Source organism: Choloepus didactylus, chromosome 11 (genome assembly GCF_015220235.1).
Source record: "Choloepus didactylus isolate mChoDid1 chromosome 11, mChoDid1.pri, whole genome shotgun sequence".
In the NCBI taxonomy this organism is placed as follows: Eukaryota; Metazoa; Chordata; class Mammalia; order Pilosa; family Megalonychidae; genus Choloepus; species Choloepus didactylus.
Genome location: NC_051317.1, coordinates 29,514,209 through 29,528,985, shown reverse-complemented (window position 1 = coordinate 29,528,985; position 14,777 = coordinate 29,514,209). Strand labels below are relative to the sequence as shown.

Here is a 14,777-nt window from a genome sequence, read left to right as displayed (position 1 = left end):
TATGTATGGTTTTGCCAGTCATCAATGAGTGTGTTAAAATAACAGAATACACAGGTCTACAATTCTTCTGAAATATCTCATGCATACCTCATAAACAAAATGCAGAAGTTAAGCCTGAAAGGATCTAACACAAAGAATAAATAATATTTATAAGATGCCTATGAACTAACACAAAGCTAAATACAAAACCAAAATACATTTATGTAAGCCCTGCAAGTATGGTACTGTAAAAAATAAAACTAAAGCTCACCTTTTCCCAATTGAGAAAAGCTCTCAGACAGTTTAGAACCTCTCCTTTAGCACGTTGCCTGGCAACTAACTGCATTGCTTTATTAATCACCGACTGAGAGATAAATATATCATGCCACATGTTTGCAATAAATAAAGTCAATTTTTCAGACTCTGGAAAATCTATAAGAAAGAAAATAAGATGATAAATCTTTATGTCCGACCATGTGAATAAATTATAAAGAATAAATTTTACTGATTTCATTTATTTCTAACAAGGCACCTACAGCTGAAAGGACTGTAAATGGGTGCCCCACATGAGGCCCCTGGCCTGAGCCATATCAAAGTCTGCTTTTCTTTTTTTTTTTGAAAACTTTAATTACATTTTAATCATAAGTAAGCACATGACTATGCAACACTGTATAGAAAGAACATACTCCAAAACATAAAGAAAAGACAAAAATTCTCTCTTCAAGCTTCCCAAAATCTGTCCTCTCCCATGTGGCAAGTGTCATTACAGGCATGCTTATGTGTTTACACAGAGACCATTTACTCATAAAACACATGAAGTTTTTGATTTGAAGACATATTTTGCACAGTACTCTAAGTGTAATTAACAATGCTGAGTATGAGTATGGTTGAAAAAAGGCAGCTAGGGTCGTGCATGTAACCAGAATGTAAGCTAGAAGATAAAAACAGGACTGCAGAACTTAGTGAAACCTAGAGTAGATGATGACTGCAGTTAAATGAACAAATTGTAAGAAAGTTCTTACATAAACTATAACAAATGTACGTCACTATTACAAGGTGTTAATAGGGTATATATGGAAAAAATACAATTAATGCAAACTAAGATCTATAGTTAGCAGTAACACTGTAATATTTTTTAATTGTAATGAAGGCACTATAACAAAGTTAAATGTCAATAATAGGGAGGTATAAGGGGTATGGGATTTTTTTTTTTGAAAGAAATGAGCACGTTCTCATATTGATTGTGGTGGTGAATATATAACTGTGTGATTATACCAGGAGCCACTGATTGTACACTTAGGATAGGTTATATGATGTATGAATAAAACTTAAAAATTTTTAAAAAGATGCTATGAATATCTGTGTACTAGTCCATGTAGGGATATGCCTTTACTTCTGCTGAATATGTACCTTGGAGTGGAATTGCTGAGTCATAAGATCAAAGAATATTTTAATTTTTTAAGAAACTATCAAAGCATCACCCAATATTGTACCAGTCAACACTTGCACCAGCAATGCATGTGAGCTCAAACTACTCCATGCCTCACCAATACCTGTTACGAGAGACTTTTTTATTTTAGTTATGCTAATGAGTGCAGAGTGGTCTCTCAGTTTGGTTTTAACTTTCCAAGTATCCTTTCAAGACCAGCTATTGCTTTCTTGTCAGCCTGGTCCCCTGGGATGCCCTGGGCCTGTAGAGTTGCCAGCAAGCCAAAGATGTGGGCAGTTCTCAGTCACATGTTGAAGTTCACCCTCTCTGCAGTTTCCCTGCTTTGGAGGCCCCCCTCGACTTTCCAGTTGCTGGGCCTGTGCCAGTCCTGGAGGACCACCTGCCCACCAGCCAATGTATTTCTAGTCCACAAAGATTTTGTCCTGACTGCAACAAAGCCACTTCTCTGTCATTTCCTGTTCTGTTTTATCTAACCATGCCATGAGTTTAAAAAATGGAGGCAACTCAAAGCACAAACTCATTGCAGTATTTTCACCTGTTATTTTTAAAATCTCTGTTTCTCTAGTCGTGCTTCTTCCTGTTAAAGGCTTCTACTGGGGCTCTCTTCCTAGGCATTTGTTGTGCATCGTCACATCTCAGTTCAAAAGCCATTTTGATAAGGAAAGCTTCCCTGATCCCTCAGACTATCTCAAATCCACTTTCCATAGCACAAGTCATTCATCTGAGAGATAGTTAATGCTTCCCTACAATGTGTTTTTCTGGGGGTGGAGATACAGTAGTAAACAAGATGAATAAAAATCACGTCTTTTGAACTATACAATCTAAAGGAGGAGAGAGACAATGAACAAAAAGATTCAGGATATAGTATAAGGAGTGGTAAGTGCCACCAAGAACGATAAAGCAGAATAAGGATTACAGAATGGCTAAGGGAGTGGATGAAGTGAGTGAGCCATAATCAAGTTGAGGGAAAAGCATCCAGAAAGAGAAGTCTGTGAGCACACAGGTCTGAGGTGACTGCTGGAGAACAAGAAATCCAGTGTGGTCACAGCAGAGTACTCATGCCTCTCCTTCCTACCACCCATGCTTATTTGTGTGATTTCACTAATGCACATCAGCCCACTGGACAACAGAACCTGTATCTGGTTTTGGCCATCACTGAACCCTAACACTTAGCAAGCACTCTATAACTATTTGTTGAATAAATGAGCGATTAGAAGACTGAATCAAGAATGAAGTGGACAACTGAAACACTTAGCAGCTTCATTCCCAACACTAAACATAATGGATATATTGTTATCCTGATTTATAAACCCCATAAAGAACATGGTAATAAAAGATTATAAATTTTGCAATCTAGGTTAAGACTTTCTGACACAATATTAAAATGCATTTGTATATCATTTTACTCTTTAAAAATGCTTTCACAGATGAGTCAATATATAATGAAGAACGACTCCTAATCTGGCCCATTAGTACAGAGAGAAGAAAGAGAAGCAAAGGGAAAAGATAATTCAGGACAACTCCATGTCACTTATCTCCTTTGCATCTCTGATATACCTCCTTTCATTAGCTTAGGAATCCATCTTATACAGTTTCTGCCCTTCTCAGCTAGTGAAACAGCAGTTTGACTTGTCACTTGCTTAAATAGCATTCCCTTTTCCATCCACTACATCAGATTCTAAAGCAGCTGCATAAAGAATAAAACAGATATGTAGCAATGAAAAAAACTCTATTACATACAAGTGGAAACTGCATGTGCTGATTCAGGTAAGTTTAAATCGAGTACAGTTTCCTACTAAAACCAGATACAGCTAGGCTTATTTATGCCCGCTTCTAAATGCACAAAATGTAACATCATTGTAAAAGATACACAGCAATCTCTTACCTGAAAACACAGATCTAAATATAATGAGGCCAAAAAAAAAAAAAAAAAAAAGCAATAGTATATGTTCAATATAAAAATGCCACAACCTAAACGTACCTTCCTTGAGTATACTGTAGCAAAACAAGCGTGCTCTTTCCAAGTCTCCAAGTTGCCGACAAATACCCACATAGACCCTGCAGAGGGCATGAATGTAACTGTGGTCCATAGATACCTTCTGAATTTTTAGTTCTGAGAGAATAGAGTGAAGCAAGCATTCTGCTAAATGCTGGATTGAGGGGAAAAAAAAAGAAAGGCAATGTATAGTAGTATTTATCTTCAGTCTACCTAAGAACATCTAAAAGTTAAAAAATTAAGTATCCACTTGAAAAATAAACCTGCACTGTACCCTAAGGTAGACCACAGCGAGAACTGTGGTAACAACTTGCTTGGCACTGCAAGCCACATACTCTTGGGGGTATAAGAATCGCCACGCCTGTCTGTATACTATTGTCAGTAAAGCTGCAAGTGCCAAATGCAAGTCTGAACACGCCTGCCTGCTGTCGATGCTGCTACCTGTACAAATCATACTTGCTTAGTTTTTGCTAAAGTCATTTTGTTTTTATTAAACCCACTCTAATTCTACTCCCATTCTTAGTCTGTAACCTCCAATTTACTCTATACATTGATACTATTTAGATGTTAATAACATTGGGTAACATTTTCCATGCACAGGAGAAGAGCATTAAATGACAGCCTGATACATTCACTTGAAAATAAACATCCTTGGACTTTCTTATGCTGTTCTTTATGCTTTCTGACAGTGTGCAATATAAGGAAAACAAATAAAACATTTACACCATTAGGACCCAGAGGATGTATTGATGACCAATGAAGTACGATACTGGGAAGTACTGGCCATCATCCATACAAGGTATCACGATGGACATTCAAAAATTATAAACCTACAAAAGTCCTAAAACTATGTATGCAAATCTGCACAATCCATGATCTTTTCCTTTTTCCTATCTTGGAACTCAGGATTTGTTCCCGTTTGACTTGTGGCATTCCATACTGGAGGGGGAAACAGAGCAAATATATGCTATCTTTTTGAAAGACTCAAACTCTCAAAATATTTAAATGTATATATAATACTATTTGAGGAAAAAAAGATATAGAGTGATAATAATTGACGCTTTGAAGCAAATCATTTTGAGCTCTTCAACATGACAGAATCAACAAGAAATATGCAATTTTAATCCTGACATACTTTTTCCCCCTTAAGATTCTGTTATCTAATACAAATTATTAAATCTCCAGTATCTGATCTCAAATTTATACAAAAACTTGAAAAATTAAATTATCGGCTGGCTAGAAATAACTTGCCATAATGTCTATGTGGGTAATTCTATAAGCCTAGGGTCATCGACACATTTTGCTGCAAGTAGCTAGCCTTTATCTCTGAGAACATGCAATTCCTACTGCACTTATAGAAGAGCAGGTCACATACCTTTTTTGTTGTGCTAAATTCATAAACAACTTCTTTCTCTTGATCTCTCATTACAGGCTTTTTGGAGATATTTCCCACATACACATGACTACGAATGACGGGTAACAAGTCAAAAGACGAATCGGCCATTTTCTTTAGTGCATTGGCTATGGCTTTGTCATGGGACTCTACAGTTTCTTTCGGGTTTAAAGGCAATTGTAACATTGTTTTGACAGCTGGAACAAAAGAACTTCTTTCCTCATTTGTTGTTACTGCTTCAGCTTGAGGAATGTTGCTTTGGGGGCTTTGGTTGATGCCTTCTATAGCGGCTTCCCTGGTTTCCAATTCTGGGGACTCCGTGTCTAGCCGTAACCTTTTAGCACTCCTCATTGTAGATGCTGACAATGTCCTTTTCCCACCTGAATCCTGGTGAGTCCTCAATTCTCCTGACTTATCTTGGTTACAGTCATTGCCAGAGCTGACCCCTGTTTTAACAAAAGCAGTTGATGTTGAAGTGATCCCTTTGAACCCTGTGATAGCACTGACAGGTCCTTGTAAATTCGCACAGTCAGCAGTTGGCCCTCTTTTCAGGTGAAGATTCCCTTTGAGGATGCTGAGGGTTCGAGCTCTGGCAGATAACTCTGGATACATGGAATCAAGGATTTTCACAGAGTTCTCCTGGGGCCCCGCCACAGTGGTGTGGCCAGAGGCCAACGGGGGCAGTCTGCCGGGCACAGGGAGTGCATGCTTTGGCGTCGCAGCACAAAACTGCAGAGGAGACGACAGCACCCTCTCCCCAATGGAGGCAGCAGACGGAGATGAGGATGCACACAGTGGGGAAGGCTGCCCTAGCCCATCTGGCAATGGAGACATGGGAGGAGGCACTGGCATTTCGCACACTGGAGAGATGTGGCCAGCAGGAGAGGCAGGGGAGGACGGACTGCAACTTGAGATCAGAGGAGAGGCCAGCTGCACAGTCCGCGGGGGCGTAGCTATCAGAGGGGCAAGCAAAGGAGGCAGAGGAGGGCCCACCTCTTGCCGTATTTTACTTAGAGTATCAGAAGAACAATCTGTGGGAGTCGATGTATCAGCATTTGCTAGAATGGTTTGAGTTTGACTTCTCTGAGTTTTCGGATTCCCTCTTTCCCCTGAAAAAGATGGAGAAACTTCATTCTGATTAGTTTCAACTCTGCTTGATGCTAAAGCCTTTACTGGTTTATTTGACTGATCTTTGTTTGAAATTTTTGATCGATTCTTATTTTTACCAAATGGTTCTAGTTTCGAGTTATAATATGTGTGATCAGACACAATCTGAGACTCGAAATTTTGATGATATATTTGAGAACTAATTCGTACACTAGGTTTAACAGGTCTATTGCGCAAACGACTTTTATCAAAGTTGGTACTTTGACTGCTGGTCAAAATATCCTCCTGAGCACAGGAGAGAGAAATGCCACCCTGAGGTTCCTGAAATGGAGAGCCAGCCTGATCACCCTCCGGGGCCTTCTCGGCAGAAGAAACTGACATGAAACCAGCTCCGCGTCCTTCTTGGTCCTGAGAAACAGGGATATCCTCAGGAGTGCCACACAGGATAACCTGGTCCACACCTGGCATGACAGCCACACCATTGATGATGGTCCAGTTGTCCCCCTTTTCAATGACCAGATTCTGATCCTTATTTATAAGCACATTTATAACTTCTGAAGTCACGGTAGCTATCTGACACTGAAATGTAGCTTCAGCTTCACAGTTAGGACTCTGCTCAGTCGCTGGCTCTGCTGCTGAGTTAGAGTGTGGGGGTGAAGGCTGAGCAGATGCTGCCAGTTCTTCCCCAACATCTCCTTGCCTGGCTGCGTCGGCGACATCCTTCGGTATGCTCTGAATGTCCTTATTATTAAATCCATCGCTAACAGGAGAACTGTTTTCAGGGCTTAAGTCTGCTATTAGAAGGGGTAGTTCTGAAGTGTGTGATGAGTTTACTGTTTCAAGAGGTGGTACCTGCTCTTTTAAATGTTCAGTTGTTTCACTGTTATGTATATTTATGAGTAATAAATTGCTAGTATCTTTACCATCGGAATCCTCATAATTTGTTTGAAGTTCTGGCCCAATATCAGTAAGAACCTTAGACAGTGTTTCCAAAGAACACTGAGTAAGCTGACTTGTATTTCTTAGAAGATAATCATCATCTTCTGATTCAACTGAGTCTTCGGAGGTTTCAAGTGTTTCTTCTTCACAGGATTGCTTCCTGTGTTCTTCTCCTGAAGTTTCACTTTGCTTTAGCTCTTTGTTCATTTCTTTATATAGGGCTCCTTTGCTAGAACATTCTGAAACAGAGTCTGCTGAACTATAATCCCTTAACTGACAACTTTCAAGAAACATAACTACCTCAGATGTAGAAAGTCTGTCTAAATCAGAAAAAGTACTTATGTTAAAATCTTGCAGAGCTGAGGTCAAAAAACCTACCTCTATGGAAGGTCCTGTCTCGGATACACCAGCATCTGAATCTCCTAAATCTTTTAGTGATTCATTGGTAACATCCTGTTGTTCATTCCCCATAATGTTCTCGTTCTCATTTTCACCCTCACTGGAGCTCAACGGCTCAGTCTCCTCTCCTTCAGTGTCATTATTTTGGCCCTCTCGAATGTCTGTGTAGCAGTATAACGTATCAGGAACTTTGCTCTGGGTAACATCATGTGTCTCTTCATCTTTTCTGGAAAACACTGAAGAAAAAGCAGTACCTGTGGTGACAAAAAACTGAGGACAAGCACCACCAGGGGTTTTAGATTTCAGCTTCAGAGGTTCATCAGAATTTTGCTGTACACTAGGAGTATCATTTGAAATAGCCGGGGCCTCACTACCAGACCCCATGTTGTCTCCACAGGGTAATTCTCCAATGGGAACACCTTCCGACACTGGCACTTCTGGGGCTGGAAGGAGTTTATTGACATCCACGCCAAACAAGCCTGGAGCTGTGGCACTGGGGAACTGACTCTGCTTCTGTGGTTCCTCCTGTACAGAAGCTCCCTTCACATTGCCTTGCTTTTGGACTGGGGTGTTTTCAGAAGAGAAAGACAATTTACTATCTGTGGAACAGTGAGAATTTCCTACTGGTAAAGACCCACTCAGAGAAGCCAAGTCTAATTTTCTCCAAGAGGTAGAAACTTCTAGTGGTGCCCTCTTCATAGTGGTCACTTCTTTCACTTTTTGTGTTTTATCCTCTCTTTCTCCAGCACTTGTTGATATAGATGACAAGGGACCCTTTCCATTAATATTTTCTGTTGCTGAACCAGGCTCACTCCTATGTAGTTTGAAATGCTCCGACCTACCACTCTGAATCTTTTCAGGTTTCACCTGCTTTGTGATAACCGATACCTGATTAGACAACGACGCAGCCTTGAATTCTAAAGGACTGTTATTTTCTCTAGGAAGTTCAAGTTTAGATGCTGATCCTCTATTTCCTAAGGATGTTGCTGCCTTTTTACACTGAAGGCCAGTGTCTTGTTCATGCTCTGATGTAGCTCTCAGATGTTCGTCGCCATCTTGCCTTAATAAGTCACTATGGTGCCATGAAGTGCTTTTAACAAAACCAAATGCACTCTTGATCAGGCCACCCTGAGAATTGATTACAGAGGTATAATCTGGCTTATTTAGTGTGAGCTCAAGTTTCGGATCTTCACTTTCACATTGTCCATCTTTTGTAACTTTCATAAATACTGACTGAGGAAGTGAATATACCTTGGTCATACCTTTTACAATTTTTGTACATTCTTTCTCACTGCTAGTCTGAGCGTTAAAATTAGATGCAACCAATTCAGGGCTCAAAGCATGTAAGCCAGGCTCCAGACTGTTTTGTCCTCTAGAACACTCTGGTGGCTCAGACTGTGACTCTAAGGTATTCAACGTTTTAATTTGTAAATGTTTTCCTGAGGGAGACAGTTCAGTAAGGGCTGCTTTAGTTGTAAGACGTGTGTCACTATCACACTCCCACCAAGCGGCAGACTGGCGATTCCTGCACCCAGAAAAGGCCACTGAGGATGCAGAGGAAGACCTGGCCTCAGCAGTGAGCCCTGCTGCATCCGCTACATCACTTGCACTTTCTTCTTCTGGTTCAGGTGATTCTCCTAAAAAGAACCTTTGCATATCTCCTCTTTCCTTTTCCATTTCTCCAGATACTCCTTGGAAACAGTCAGAAACTGTCTGTCTACACTCTGATTCAGAAGTGGTTTCATTTCTAAGTGTCCGCTTAGTTAACTCTGATTTGGGTGATTCTATCATTTTGGATAATAGGCTTTCTTCTTCAGATTCAACGAGTTCACTCAGGGGCCTCTTGCTAAGGGGAGAATAACATAACCCTGACTTCCTAACTGCAGCGTCCTTCTCGTGTGCCAGGTCGCCAGATAACATCTCAAGGCACCGAGTTCTAGAGGGTTTAGGAACTGCTTTCTCAGTTTGCAAAGACTTATCCATTTCCCTAACCTCTATTTGTCTTTTTGCATCATTGAAAATGTCTCTTGGTTTATCACTGATGAATTCAGAGGATGCTGCCAAGTGCTGTTCACTAGCTAATGAGTACGTGGTTGAGGGCTTCCTCCATGTTGCTGTTGAAGTCTCAAATGCAGCAGTGGTCACATGGGTGGCTTCAGGGGGTTTGGGCTGCTCATCCAGTGTGCCCCTTTCGTTGCTTCTGGATAAGCCAAAATAGTTAGGTGGTTCCATTATATCGTCTTCTAAAATAGATTCAGCAGAAGTTTTATGCTGAGCCGAGTCATCATCACTGGAATCTGTATATTCTCCAAAAAAGGTTTCCTTCAAAAAAATACAAGTTATACTAGTTAATTAAACATTAATCCAACAGACTAAACATTACTATCAATTAAATATGTTAAGAGAAGAACATGCTTCCTGAAGAAGTTCTCACTTCTGCTCCTCCAGCATGGTGCTGGATCATGGAAGTTGTGATTGACCACATCTGTTCCCTCCTTCCACAGCTGGGCACTGACAGCTTGCCTGCCAACTCCATTCCACAGCCAGACACTTACAACAACCCCTACATCCTCCCTTCCACAGCCAGGCACTGAGAACTTCTCTGCCCTTCTCACCCGCAGCCAATATTCCAGCTAATAAACATGCACCTCTGCTCCAGACACTCTCCATTATGTCCCAACTACTTCCCTTAGTTGCTGTGATGGTTTGAAGCTGTATAGACCCCCCAAAAGTATTTTCTTAAAACTATCCATTCCTATGGGTGTGGACCCATTGTAAGAATCTTTTGGTGAGTAGGATCTGAAGATGTGAGCCACCTCATTCAGGGTGGGTCTTAATCTTCTGACTGGTGTCCTTTGTAAGAAAATGAAACTGAAAGAGAGAGAAAGCTATAGGAAAAAGAAGCTGAAAGCAAGGAAACCCGTAAGAGAAGGGAGAGATGAGCAGACACTGCCATGTGCCTTGCCACAAGACAGAGGACCCCAGGATTGCTGGCAGCCAGTCTTTAGGAAGAAAGCATCACTTGATGAAGCCTTAATGTGGACATTTTTGTAAGGTAATAAATCCTCATTATTAAAAGCCAGCCCATTTCTAGTATATTGCATTTTGGCAGGCTAGCAGACTAGAACAGTTGCCTTAATCATGTGGCAAGCTATTATGATCCACTGCCTTTTCTCTCCATTCTGTAACGGAAATGGACAGTGGTGAAGACTAAGAACTGGTGACAAAAATTTTCTCTTTTAGAAAAAACCTGTTCCTCCCTTGAATTCCAGAATATCATTATTTAATCTCATTCCTCTTACTTTCAGTTTCCTTTCCTTGTTCTTCTTCCATCTATCATGTATTGATAATTCCCTGGACATCTGTCTTGGGCCCCCTCCTCTTCTCACTCTACACACTCTTCCTGAATGACATCAAACAGTGCCACAGCTTCCACTGCACCTGCATGCAGGCAGGTTCTCAAGGTCTAGGTCCCAGCAAAGTCTCCCTCTGGGCACCATGTTTCCACTTGGAAATCCCACACACACCTAATATTAATATTTTACCCATGATCCTCTTTGGAGGGGTCTCTTTTTATATGTTATTTTTAAATATTCTTGACACCTCCATCTCCCCGACTACATTTGAAAGTATCACTAAATGCCACTCACTCAACTTCAAAACATTCTTCCTTCTTCAACCCTAATGCCACATCTTGTATTCAGGTCTCAAGAATTAAAGAAAACACTTACTAAATAATTTCCCTGACTATGGTCTTACCTCTTTCCTAACTATCCCCTACTCCCTACACATTAAACTATGATTAAACTGACACTTCCAATTGAAAATCTAATCAATAACTCTAGCTCTTTGGACTCATCAAAAACTTGCCATGGCCTTCAGGAAGAAAGGGACATTCCTCCAGAGGACACACAGGCCCTTCTGGATATGGTTTGCACGACTGTTCCCATCCCAACATCATGTTTACCTGAACTTCTAGACCTCTGTTCAAACCACTCCTCCATTTGTAACAGTAAGAGTGAAACACCATTATTCACTCTATAAACTCAGTATGGAGGATCCTATCTTCCAGAAAACATCACAAGCCTCCTTGCCCACTCCACCCCGGCCTCTGCCAGGACCAGCCTTCTCTCCTGCGTGCTCTCGAGCAGAGTGTGCGCCCAGTGCCAACCATGTGGCAGCCACGTCCCATCCATCTCTGCATTCCCAAGGCCTCCCATGAAAAACATGCATTATGTTCTTCTATGAATGAAGTGACTCAAAGGAGCAATACATTCATCTGCTCCTTAAGCCAAAAGGTACGTGAATTTGCTTCATCAAGACTAACTTCCTAAGAAAGTTCTATCAATCATTCTGCAAACACTCCAAATGATGAATAATTCATCAAGAAAAGGTGGGAAATTTGACTACTTAGATTAATGGGCATATAGGCTTTATTCAGTGATTTTCCTGTCTCTGAAACACTCCATGCCTACAAATAAATACTTTTAATTCATTCATATCATATCTATTATGTGCCAGGCACGAAAGGTAAGAACAATTAAAATACTGTTACTCCATAGTAAACCTACAATTTGGTTGTGGATACAGACAAATAAGAACCCAGTCATAATGCAGAGTGAATAATGCTATCGGGGAAATACCAGTCCAAAGAGTACTGGCATGCCATTTTAAATTCTCAGGTTACCCACTAATAAAATATTGGCCAGAATGAAGTTTTAGCAAGAGTACCACTAACAGTCTTTGATAATGACAATGTATCCATTTGGTAATTCAAAATCAAAGAGCAGAACTCACAGGTGTAAGCGAAGACCGTAATGGACTCAGGTGTGGTAATGACATCAGAGGGGGTGATGGTACCGGAGACAGAAGAGGAGGGGGGAGCTTGAAGAAGTCAATTGCAGCTTGAAGATCGTCATCCAAAAAATTCTTGTGCTCAGAAAAGTCAGTACTATCATCACCAGTATTACCTTGCATGAAAACCTCAGGATTCTTACGTTCGTTAAACATGTGGTCCTTACTATGACTTGCTACACTGGGCCTCTCTTTTTCCACATCTCTACACGAAGAACAATCAGCATCTATCTCCATGGACAATTTTGCTAAGCATGTCTGCACTTCTGAAGTTCTGAGAGGACTGCACTGTTTTGGAGGTAGCACACAATCTTCCATGGACTCTCTGGATTGGGTGTTTTCTTTGGCAGATTTTTCTGTGGAAATATCTGCAATATCAAGATGGGAAAAACTTATTCTATCAGTTCAAAATGTTAGCAACATTGTTAAAGTCCAAGTAATGACATTGTTTTTAAAGGCAATCAATCCCTCTCTGAATGATATCCTGTAAGAACTGGATATATTTCATCTAGGTATGCTACCTTTACAATATAAAAACGAGATAGACAGACAGATAGCCCTGTCAGCAATATGATACACAGCTTAAAAAAAAAAAAAAAACAAAACAAAACAAAAAACACCCAGCCCTTGATAACTCACTCATTCTCTTGGTGAATCTTTCCATATAACCAGCATTATCTGGTAGAGAAACAACCCTACACATAGGCTGATAGGGACCATTATTCTCTCTGCCTGTAAAGCTATCCAAAATCCCCAAGTCAACCAATATCAAGCCTATCCCATGTGCATATTTGTACAATGCTCTACATAAGAGACCTGACAAGGCCACATAAATACTTTGTATAATGCAGCAGAGAAGTTACTGTGAAAAGTCAAACCTTTGAGGGTCTTAATTTTGGTGAACTGCAGTAGGGCTAATTATTGGCAAAGAAATTTGCAAATAATCATCTATTATATTTGAAAGCTGTAGGACTATGTTTTACAGAAGGACCCAGAGCTCCTTGAAAAAGAGGTTGATTACAGGAGCATGGAGGAGAAGATAAAGTTGATCCTGAAACATCTTGTGGTGACAGAAAGTAAATAAGTACTCAAAATAGTATGGGGTATGTCAAAAGGACCCGACCTGAAGAAGCCAACCCGAAGATGTCTCCAATGACGAAAGCTGGAGTAATTTGAACAATAAAATAAATAATGACAGTACTGCAGTATAATGCATAGAATAAAATAAATACCCGAGATAATACTGACAGAAATAAATAAGTGAATACATAAATAAATGGTGGAGAAGGGACAGCTTTTCCTTAGAGAAGAATTACAACTAACAAATGTAGAAGGAAAGAGGGAAATACAAAACTCATCACTAGGCAAATGACAAAGTAGTAATTGTAGCAGGTAAGATCCACTGATGGATGCTAAAATCAGTGGACAACAGTTTGATATAAACAGAATGTTTTTATAGTGTCCAAGTATCTCTCCTCAAGATAATTACTAATTAATGAGGGAAAAACTGTAAGTCTACAATGAGGAAACCTGGCAGCCAGCATCCTACACAAGTGGCCAAGGTGAACATCACCCATCAGCCACCAAGCAAGCCCTGGTGCACTGCCCTGAGCGGACTGCAGCCTCCCCACTGTGGCACTCGAGCCCAGAAAGCACAGCCACTATCTAGTTATGAGAAAACATCAGACAGACCAAACTGAAGGGCTTTCTACAAAGCAAGTAGTGCTCTTCAAACACACCAAGGACATGAAACGGAAGGAAAGACCGAGGAACTGTCAGATTGGAGGTGATTAAAGAGGAATACAACTAAATGCTAGGTGGGATCCTGGATTGGATCTGGAATGGAAAAAGGACACTAGTGAAAAAACTGGTGAATTCAAATAACATCGACAGTTCAGTTAATAATATTGTACCCAATTCTCCAGTTTTTATCATTGTTATTAGAAAACGTTGAAATTACGGTAATCTGGGTGAGGGGACCTAAGAAAATCCACAGCAACATTTTTATAACCCTTCTTATCTGAAAATAAAAAGTTAAAAAAATAAAAGAATATACTTTATGATATATTTCAAAGATGCCATGCTTCCCCTTCTACCCTGTGAAAATTAACATGTAATAGATTTCCCCCTCAAAATAGTTTATTTTTTAATAAAAACATCACTTTATAAAATAAAAGATGACCCTTTTAATAACACGATTCCTTATTAAAACCTATCTATGAAATCAAGTGGTTATAACGAAATAGGACTATTCGCTGACACAGAAGACTGCAAGGAATCCACAGGCTGTTTCCACCTGACAGATGAATAAATTCTAAACTGAAGAGACTCATTTAGGTGCTGCAAGCATTATCAATTACTACCAAACACTATTATCCAGTAGATGAACTGAGGGAAAAATCTATTTAAACAAACCCTATCAGATATACCTCTGTATTCCTGACAAGTTCTGAGTCCAGCATAATAGAGAATTAGTAACTTGTAACTTGACAATTAATACTCTTCTAAAGCGGTTTCATCTTCAGAAAACTTAAGTGCAATTTTTTATAGATTTAGCTCTGAAGTAAGCTGTGAATTCATAGTAGCCAATCATAAGAAAAAAGAAAATGGAAGTCAAGTAAAAAGCACTTTAATCTTATGTAAGACAGTTAGTTATCTTT

At 40.0% G+C, this 14,777-nt stretch overlaps 1 protein-coding gene across 5 annotated transcripts in view; it reads right to left on the bottom strand.

The window, feature by feature from the left end:
• Positions 1 to 14,777, bottom strand: part of ICE1 (interactor of little elongation complex ELL subunit 1) — a 64,896-nt gene that overhangs the window by 14,755 nt on the left and 35,364 nt on the right. For 2 of the 5 annotated variants that reach the window (XM_037798826.1, XM_037798827.1), the window contains exons 12-15: positions 12,061 to 12,485; positions 4,801 to 9,585; positions 3,411 to 3,579; positions 251 to 411 (exon numbers count right to left, since the gene is read on the bottom strand). In XM_037798826.1, the coding sequence (XP_037654754.1) occupies positions 251 to 411; positions 3,411 to 3,579; positions 4,801 to 9,585; positions 12,061 to 12,485 (5,540 nt within the window). Of the gene's footprint in view, positions 1 to 250; positions 412 to 3,410; positions 3,582 to 4,800; positions 9,586 to 12,060; positions 12,486 to 14,777 lie in introns of those variants that run through there. The other 3 variants (XM_037798829.1, XM_037798828.1, XM_037798830.1) reach the window with 3 other exon arrangements.